Source organism: Oncorhynchus mykiss, chromosome 27 (assembly GCF_013265735.2).
Source record: "Oncorhynchus mykiss isolate Arlee chromosome 27, USDA_OmykA_1.1, whole genome shotgun sequence".
Taxonomy (NCBI): Eukaryota; Metazoa; Chordata; class Actinopteri; order Salmoniformes; family Salmonidae; genus Oncorhynchus; species Oncorhynchus mykiss.
In genome coordinates, this window is record NC_048591.1 from 34133161 (window position 1) to 34143160 (window position 10000).

Below are 10000 nucleotides of genomic sequence, written 5' to 3' on the forward strand. Positions count from 1 at the left end.
GAGAGAGAGACAGAGTTAGAGACTGAGAGATCTTGTGTCCTTTAACCATTTGTACATTGTTAAAACACTGTATATATATAATATGACATTTGTAATGTCTTTATTGTTTTGAAACTTCTGTATGTGTAATGTTTACTGTTAATTTTTTATTGTTTTTCACTTTATATATTCACTTTATATATTATCTACCTCACTTGCTTTGGCAATGTTAACACATGTTTCCCATGCCAATAAAGCCCTTGAATTGAATTGAATTGAATTGAGAGACAGGGAGACAGAGAGACAGAGAGAGACAGAGAGAGACAGAGAAACAGGGAGACAGAGACAGAGAGAGACAGAGTTAGAGACTGAGAGACAGAGAGAGAAAGACAGAGAGACAGAGAGAGAAAGACAGAGAGTTAGAGAGGGCGATGGGGATAGAAAATGTATGAAGCATCAATAAACCAAGAGACAGAGAGAGGGAACATAGTGGTGTGACTCGGGCTATTGTGAAATCAATGTAAAAGACCTGGGGCTCAGTGCCAGTACATGGGAGTCTATTTACTGAGAGGATACTGGTGTAAATGAATGTTGATCTTTGTATGTACATGCTCGTATGCCCTGTTGCAGTGAGTCAGATAGGATTCATCACTTACTTTGATGTGAGAATGCTGAGAATACGTTTCAGCAAGTGTCCCTGTGTGTTCGGTATCGGTGTGAGTGTGTTGCATGCAAATGTGTATTCCACCCCTCTCCAATCTCTGAGTGGCACTTTGCTGTAATTGTCTGGCCTCAGGCTCAGTGTGTGTGTGTGTGTGTGTGTATGTGTGCGCGTGCGTGCATATGTGTGTGTGTGTGTGTGTGTGTGTGTGTGTGACTCCCAGCCAGAGCTGCATCATATCCCTGGTTCATCTACGGGTCCTGGCAGGCTCCTAATTACTGCTGTTGTTGTTGTGTGGACTGTGAGGACCAGCTATGTGAAGGGCTATCTGCTCTGCTCTGTGTGAGGGTAGGATCACTGTTATCAGCACAGTGTCATGGGAACTGATTACCTCCTCGCCGGTCACACAAAGGTGTATCTGGTGTGTTGTGTGTGTGCCAGAGATAATGATGGGAGGTAGCGTGAGTGCGTGCGTATGTCACACAGACGGACATAATAGACACAGCAGAGTCCTCTCCACACAGCCAAAGGCATGGTTACTATCCAATCTAAGTGGTGTGTGTGCTGATTACACTAGACAGTACAGTAACACAGTAATAACTGCTAGTCATAAATTAAGCATGGTGGACACACACTGGATGAAAAAACACTGAATATTCTTGTAAATATAGAGGTATGAAGACTGGACTAAGTTGTTTTACAGTTCTTTACACTACAGGACCAGTAGGTGAAGACTGGACCAATCTGTTTTACAGTTCTTTACACTACAGGACCAGTAGGTGAAGACTGGACCAATCTGTTTTACAGTTCTTTACACTACAGGACCAGTAGTTAAAGACTGGACCAAGCTGTTTTACAGTTCTTTACAGTACAGGACAAGTAGTTAAAGACTGGACCAAGCTGTTTTACAGTTCTTTAAAGTACAGGACCAGTAGTTGAAGACTGGACAAAGCTGTTTTACAGTTCTTTACAGTACAGGACCAGTAGATGAAGACTGGACCAAGCTGTTTTACAGTTCTTTACAGTACAGTACAGGACCAGTAGTTAAAGACTGGACCAAGCTGTTTTACAGTTCTTTACACTACAGGACAAGTAGTTAAAGACTGGACCAAGCTGTTTTACAGTTCTTTACACTACAGGACCAGTAGATGAAGACTGGACAAAGCTGTTTTACAGTTCTTTACAGTACAGGACCAGTAGTTGAAGACTGGACAAAGCTGTTTTACAGTTTTTTAAAGTACAGGACCAGTAGTTGAAGACTGGACAAAACTGTTTTACAGTTCTTTACAGTACAGGACCAGTAGATGAAGACTGGACCAAGCTGTTTTACAGTTCTTTACAGTACAGTACAGGACCAGTAGTTAAAGACTGGACCAAGCTGTTTTACAGTTCTTTACACGACAGGACAAGTAGTTAAAGACTGGACCAAGCTGTTTTACAGTTCTTTACACTACAGGACCAGTAGATGAAGACTGGACAAAGCTGTTTTACAGTTCTTTACAGTACAGGACCAGTAGTTGAAGACTGGACAAAGCTGTTTTACAGTTCTTTAAAGTACAGGACCAGTAGTTGAAGACTGGACAAAGCTGTTTTACAGTTCTTTACAGTACAGGACCAGTAGATGAAGACTGGACCAAGCTGTTTTACAGTTCTTTACAGTACAGTACAGGACCAGTAGTTAAAGACTGGACCAAGCTGTTTTACAGTTCTTTACACTACAGGACAAGTAGTTAAAGACTCGACCAAGCTGTTTTACAGTTCTTTACACTACAGGACCAGTAGATGAAGACTGGACAAAGCTGTTTTACAGTTCTTTACAGTACAGGACCAGTAGATGAAGACTGGACCAAGCTGTTTTACAGTTCTTTACACTACAGGACCAGTAGGTGAAGACTGGACCAAGCTGTTTTACAGTTCTTCACAATACAGTACAGGACCTGTAGTTGAAGACTGGATCAAGCTGTTTTACAGTTATTTAAAGTACAGGACCAGTAGGTGAGGACTGGAACAAGCTGTTTTACAGTTCTTTAAAGTAGAGGACCAGTAGGTGAAGACTGGACCAAGCTGTTTTACAGTTCTTTAAAGTACAGGACCAGTAGGTGAAGACTGGACCAAGCTGCTTTACACTTCTTTGCAGTATAGGACCAGTGGTTAAAGACTGGACCAAGCTTTGTATAGTTCTTTACAGTATAGTATAGGACCAGTAGTTGAAGACTGAACGAAGCTGTTTTACAGTTCTTTACAGTACAGTACAGGACCAGTAGTTGAAGACTGCACCAAGCTGTTTTACAGTTCTTTACAGTACAGGACCAGTAGTTGAAGACTGGACCAAGCTGTTTTACAGTTCTTTACAGTACAGGACCAGTAGATGAAGACTGGACCAAGCTGTTTTACAGTTCTTTACAGTACAGGACCAGTAGTTGAAGACTGGACCTGGCTCTTTTACAGTTGTTTACAGTACAGGACCAGTAGTTAAAGACTGGACCAAGCTGTTTTACAGTTCTTTACAGTACAGGACCAGTAGATGAAGACTGGACCAAGCTGTTTTACAGTTCTTTACAGTACAGGACCAGTAGTTGAAGACTGGACCTGGCTCTTTTACAGTTGTTTACAGTACAGGACCAGTAGTTAAAGACTGGACCAAGCTATTTTACAGTTCTTTACAGTATAGGACCCGTAGATGAAGACTGAACCAAGCTGTTTTACAGTTACTTACAGTACAGGACCAGTAGTTGAAGACTGGACCTGGCTCTTTTACAGTTGTTTACAGTGCAGGACCAGTAGTTAAAGACTGGACCAATCTGTTTTATAGTTCTTTGCAGTACAGGACCAGTAGGTGAAGACTGGACCAAGCTGTTTTACAGTTGTTTACAGTACAGGACCAGTAGTTAAAGACTGGACCAAACTATTTTACAATTCTTTACAGTATAGGACCCGTAGATGAAGACTGAACCAAGCTGTTTTACAGTTACTTACAGTACAGTACAGGACCAGTAGTTGATGACTGGACAAAGCTGTTTTACAGTTCTTTACACTACAGGACCAGTAGTTGAAGACTGGACCAATCTGTTTTACAGTTCTTTACAGTACAGGACAAGTAGTTGAAGACTGGACCAAGCTCTTTTACAGTTCTTTACAGTACAGGACCAGTAGATGAAGACTGGAACAAGCTGTTTTACAGATCTTCACAGTACAGGACCAGTAGATGAAGACTGGACCAATCTGTTTTATAGTTCTTTGCAGTACAGGACCAGTAGGTGAAGACTGGACAAAGCTGTTTTACAGTTCTTTACACTACAGGACCAGTAGTTGAAGACTGGACCAAGCTCTTTTACAGTTCTTTACAGTACAGGACCAGTAGATGAAGTCTGGAACAAGCTCTTTTACAGTTCTTTACAGTACAGGACCAGTAGATGAAGACTGGAACAAGCTGTTTTACAGATCTTCACAGTACAGGACCAGTAGTTGAAGACTGGACCAAGCTGTTTTACAGTTCTTTAAAGTACAGGACCAGTAGATGAAGACTGGACAAAGCTGTTTTACAGATCTTCACAGTACAGGACCAGTAGATGAAGACTGGACCAATCTGTTTTACAGTTCTTTACAGTACAGGACCAGTAGGTGAAGACTGGACAAAGCTGTTTTACAGTTGTTCACAGTACAGTACAGTACCAGTAGTTAAAGACTGGATCAAGCTGTTTTACAGTTCTTTACACTACAGGACCAGTAGTTAAAGACTGGACCAAGCTGTTTTACAGTTCTTTACAGTACAGGACCAGTAGGTGAAGACTGGACAAAACTGTTTTACAGATCTTCACAGTACAGGACCAGTAGTTGAAGACTGGACCAAGCTGTTTTACAGTTCTTTACAGTACAGGACCCGTAGATGAAGACTGAACCAAGCTGTTTTACAGTTACTTACAGTACAGGACCAGTAGTTGAAGACTGGACCAAGCTGTTTTACAGTTACTTACAGTACAGGACCAGTAGTTAAAGACTGGACCAAGCTGTTGTACAGTTCTTTACAGTACAGGGCCAGTAGTTGAAGACTGGACCAAGATGTTTTACAGACCAGTACTTTTTCCTTACCATGTTTTTCCTGGTCAAGTCGAGTGTTCAGGAAAAGCTCATAGCCCTGCTATGGGTCATTGAGAGGTGTTTACCTGGCTACCCTCCTTCTGCCAGAAGACTGCAGGCTGTGGGTTGCCCTTGGTCTCACAGGGGAAGGTTGCGGTGCGACCCTGGGCCACGATCTGGTCCCGCGGCCTGATGACGAACTGGGGTGCAGCTGGGGTCAAAGGGCAGAAACACCAGGGTTAGAACTCAGAATTAGACAGAGTTGAAGCATGGGGCACGATCAAGGGGGTGTGGGGTGTTCAAGCAAAAGTACAGTCAGGCACCACAAGAACAAATCAAAATGGGCATGTCCTACACTATTAGAAAAAAGGGTTCCAAGGGGGTCCTTCGGCTGTTCAAATGGGAGATCCAGTCCAGGTAGAAATATTTTGTGTTCCCTATAGAACCCTATGTGGAAAGGGTTCTACAAGGAACCCAAACCCAGTTCTACCTGGAACTGAAGGGTTTCTACCTGGAACCAAAAAAAATTCTTCAAAGCGTTCTCCTATGGGGACAGCCAAATAACCCTTTTAGGTTCTAGATAGCACAGTGTATAGAGCTTCCATGCAGCGTGTTCCTTCCATTGATTCTGATTGGAAGACAAACACCCAGGAATGTCATGATAACGCCACGGTAACCACTTAAGGCCATTCATCCAGGCTGGTGCTGAATGAATGACAGTCGTCAGTGTTCACAAACAGAACCACTGTCTCAGTCACAATGGCATCAGGAGAGTTAGGTAGACATAATGTAGCTAGGCTTAACACAGAGAAAGACACAGAGAAAAACCTGTGAGGATAGAATGAAATAAATGAACAGAACGCAGCTAACAGCTAACTGTCTCTGTTTCATGGGTCCCTCAGGGGGAGGACACAGGCCTTACCCCCTCTTAACCCCTCTCTCACCCAACAGCCAAGCACTACATTCCCTTTCACCAATCCAGGAAAAGTACCTTTATTACTCAACTGGACCCTCCAGAAGCCAATTAAGGAGTGTGTCAGTGAGGGCAGACTGAGCAGACACACTCAAGGATCCAGCAGAGATATATTACATCTGGGATGTCTCATTCCACTCTCGCTGTATCCCGGCCCATCTGAATGTGTTGTAATGCGACATAAACAAATGTGTCCTGGCCAAACTTTAGCACACTTGGCAAATCCCCGAGACACGTCCACTCTCTCCTACACAAATAAACCACCAGAGGAGTGATTCATTGTGTTCCAGGAAACACACTGACGTGCTGTATACAGGGCCATCTTTTCTCTCTGTCTTCTGCTCTCAATGAGGCATTACTTCCTCATTATCTAAAGTAAAACACTGTTACTGTTGATTTTACAATCAAGATCATTTTCACACTTCAAGATGCCTTCGTATAAGAGATTTGATTTCATGACAAAACATTCTCATTTAATGACAAAAGTGCAATGGCTGAACATAAATCTGATCTAATGTGGACTGTTGACCACTCTTGGTTGGGATTATCAGTGTTAACAGGTCTCTCGGCCCCACACTCTTGGTTGGGATTATCAGTGTTAACAGGTCTCTCGGCCCCACACTAGGTTGGGATTATCAGTGTTAACAGGTCTCTCGGCCCCACACTCTTGGTTGGGAGTATCAGTGTTAACAGGTCTCTCGGCCCCACACTCTTGGTTGGGATTATCAGTGTTAACAGGTCTCTCGGCCCCACACTAGGTTGGGATTATCAGTGTTAACAGGTCTCTCGGCCCCACACTCTTGGTTGGGATTATCAGTGTTAACAGGTCTCTCGGCCCCACACTAGGTTGGGATTATCAGTGTTAACAGGTCTCTCGGCCCCACACTCTTGGTTGGGATTATCAGTGTTAACAGGTCTCTCGGCCCCACACTAGGTTGGGATTATCAGTGTTAACAGGTCTCTCGGCCCCACACTAGGTTGGGATTATCAGTGTTAACAGGTCTCTCGGCCCCACACTCTTGGTTGGGATTATCAGTGTTAACAGGTCTCTCGGCCCCACACTCTTGGTTGGGATTATCAGTGTTAACAGGTCTCTCGGCCCCACACTAGGTTGGGATTATCAGTGTTAACAGGTCTCTCGGCCCCACACTAGGTTGGGATTATCAGTGTTAACAGGTCTCTCGGCCCCACACTAGGTTGGGATTATCAGTGTTAACAGGTCTCTCGGCCCCACACTAGGTTGGGATTATCAGTGTTAACAGGTCTCTCGGCCCCACACTACGTTGGGATTATCAGTGTTAACAGGTCTCTCGGCCCCACACTCTTGGTTGGGATTATCAGTGTTAACAGGTCTCTCGGCCCCACACTAGGTTGGGATTATCAGTGTTAACAGGTCTCTCGGCCCCACACTAGGTTGGGATTATCAGTGTTAACAGGTCTCTCGGCCCCACACTCTTGGTTGGGATTATCAGTGTTAACAGGTCTTTCGGCCCCACACTCTTGGTTGGGAGTATCAGTGTTAACAGGTCTCTCGGCCCCACACTCTTGGTTGGGATTATTAGTGTTAACAGGTCTCTCGGCCCCACACTCTTGGTTGGGATTATCAGTGTTAACAGGTCTCTCGGCCCCACACTCTTGGTTGGGAGTATCAGTGTTAACAGGTCTCTCGGCCCCACACTAGGTTGGGATTATCAGTGTTAACAGGTCTCTCGGCCCCACACTCTTGGTTGGGATTATCAGTGTTAACAGGTCTCTCGGCCCCACACTAGGTTGGGATTATCAGTGTTAACAGGTCTCTCGGCCCCACACTCTTGGTTGGGAGTATCAGTGTTAACAGGTCTCTCGGCCCCACACTCTTGGTTGGGATTATCAGTGTTAACAGGTCTCTCGGCCCCACACTAGGTTGGGATTATCAGTGTTAACAGGTCTCTCGGCCCCACACTCTTGGTTGGGATTATCAGTGTTAACAGGTCTCTCGGCCCCACACTAGGTTGGGATTATCAGTGTTAACAGGTCTCTCGGCCCCACACTCTTGGTTGGGATTATCAGTGTTAACAGGTCTCTCGGCCCCACACTAGGTTGGGATTATCAGTGTTAACAGGTCTCTCGGCCCCACACTAGGTTGGGATTATCAGTGTTAACAGGTCTCTCGGCCCCACACTCTTGGTTGGGATTATCAGTGTTAACAGGTCTCTCGGCCCCACACTCTTGGTTGGGATTATCAGTGTTAACAGGTCTCTCGGCCCCACACTAGGTTGGGATTATCAGTGTTAACAGGTCTCTCGGCCCCACACTAGGTTGGGATTATCAGTGTTAACAGGTCTCTCGGCCCCACACTAGGTTGGGATTATCAGTGTTAACAGGTCTCTCGGCCCCACACTAGGTTGGGATTATCAGTGTTAACAGGTCTCTCGGCCCCACACTACGTTGGGATTATCAGTGTTAACAGGTCTCTCGGCCCCACACTCTTGGTTGGGATTATCAGTGTTAACAGGTCTCTCGGCCCCACACTAGGTTGGGATTATCAGTGTTAACAGGTCTCTCGGCCCCACACTAGGTTGGGATTATCAGTGTTAACAGGTCTCTCGGCCCCACACTCTTGGTTGGGATTATCAGTGTTAACAGGTCTCTCGGCCCCACACTCTTGGTTGGGAGTATCAGTGTTAACAGGTCTCTCGGCCCCACACTCTTGGTTGGGATTATTAGTGTTAACAGGTCTCTCGGCCCCACACTCTTGGTTGGGATTATCAGTGTTAACAGGTCTCTCGGCCCCACACTCTTGGTTGGGAGTATCAGTGTTAACAGGTCTCTCGGCCCCACACTAGGTTGGGATTATCAGTGTTAACAGGTCTCTCGGCCCCACACTCTTGGTTGGGATTATCAGTGTTAACAGGTCTCTCGGCCCCACACTAGGTTGGGATTATCAGTGTTAACAGGTCTCTCGGCCCCACACTCTTGGTTGGGAGTATCAGTGTTAACAGGTCTCTTGGCCCCACACTAGGTTGGCCTGTGATGGTGGTGAGATGTTAGGTCTTACACTCCTAAAAAATTCCTCATAGTCAGAAACTCAGAGACTCAAAGACTCAGAGACTCAGAGAGGAAAAGCATGACGGAGAGGAAATTCAAATCAACCAATTACAGACACCAATCCCAAACTTCAGTCAAGTAAAACCCAGACATGGCATCCCTTTATCAGTCAAACGTTTTCTCACTTTTCTTCAGCTGAGGATAAAGTCCTTCAGCATTTAGTACCTTTTGATCATGTTCAAACAAAATGAAAGAGAATAGAGGTAATAGCTAAGTACCTACCACAGACTACATCTCTGACAGTCTAGACCACGCTGTTTTTGCAGGTGACTTACAAATTGGTTTTCTACTGTTATGTGAGAGTTTTCAAAGCAGTAGTGGCATCTGTAACTTTGGTAATATTTGGTATGGCAAGCAAGCAGAGGGAATAGCCAACAGATGTAAGAGAGACTTCTTAAAATGTATGATCAAAATGCTTTCAACAAGATATAACGCTGCTTCATATGACATCATTATATGAAAACACTGGACTGACAGGCTTTTATTCTGATTCCTGTTAAGTCTTTCCACTGACAACCCAGCTGGTTCCAGTCAGGGCAAATCTCGACCCGTTTGGCTCATAATCCCTTTTTTGGGAAAGTGTATTTGTCAAAGATACACACATGCTACAGATGGCTATAGATTTACAGCCTTCCTGTTTGGCTCTCCTCAGTTTAGATAGCTTGCTGCATTTCACAACGTTGGTTCTGATACAGAGCACCTAAATCACCATCTCTCTCTCTCCCTTTGTCTCCCTCCATCTCTTCTCTCTCTGGCTGGCGAATCCAACGAGCAGTGCATTAGAGCAGAGCACTCACTCAAAGTGTTTGACAATTTACAAGCTGTTCTCTATTGCTGCCCTCACACCTTGTCTCTCCTCTTTATTTGTATCTTCCTTTATCCCTCTCTCCTTGTCTCTCCTCTCTATCTGTATCTTCCTTTATCACTCTCTCCTTGTCTCTCCTCTCTATCTGTATCTTCCTTTATCCCTCTCTCCTTGTCTCTCCACTCTATCTGTATCTTCCTTTATCACTCTCTCCTTGTCTCTCTCAATCCCCCTCAATCTCTCACACATGCAGCACCCACACACACATAGAGCAATGTAGCCTTGTTGTGTTTGGTAAGGAGCATGAAATCAAGCTATGATAGCAGGTCAGATATGATGTGATGAGGTTGGGTTGGATTAGGGGCCATCAAGTAATGTATATTTAAAGTCTGCAGTACCCTAGCCAGTGAGGGACAGA

At 44.7% G+C, this 10000-nt stretch overlaps 1 protein-coding gene across 9 annotated transcripts in view; it reads right to left on the bottom strand.

Annotated features, from left to right (window-relative positions):
* The window catches only part of robo2 (roundabout, axon guidance receptor, homolog 2 (Drosophila)), a 388976-nt gene that overhangs the window by 107572 nt on the left and 271404 nt on the right, over positions 1-10000 (bottom strand). For all 9 annotated transcript variants that reach the window (XM_036965115.1, XM_036965118.1, XM_036965122.1 and 6 more), the window contains one exon: positions 4804-4928. In XM_036965115.1, the coding sequence (XP_036821010.1) occupies positions 4804-4928 (125 nt within the window). The remainder of the gene's footprint in view (positions 1-4803; positions 4929-10000) is intronic.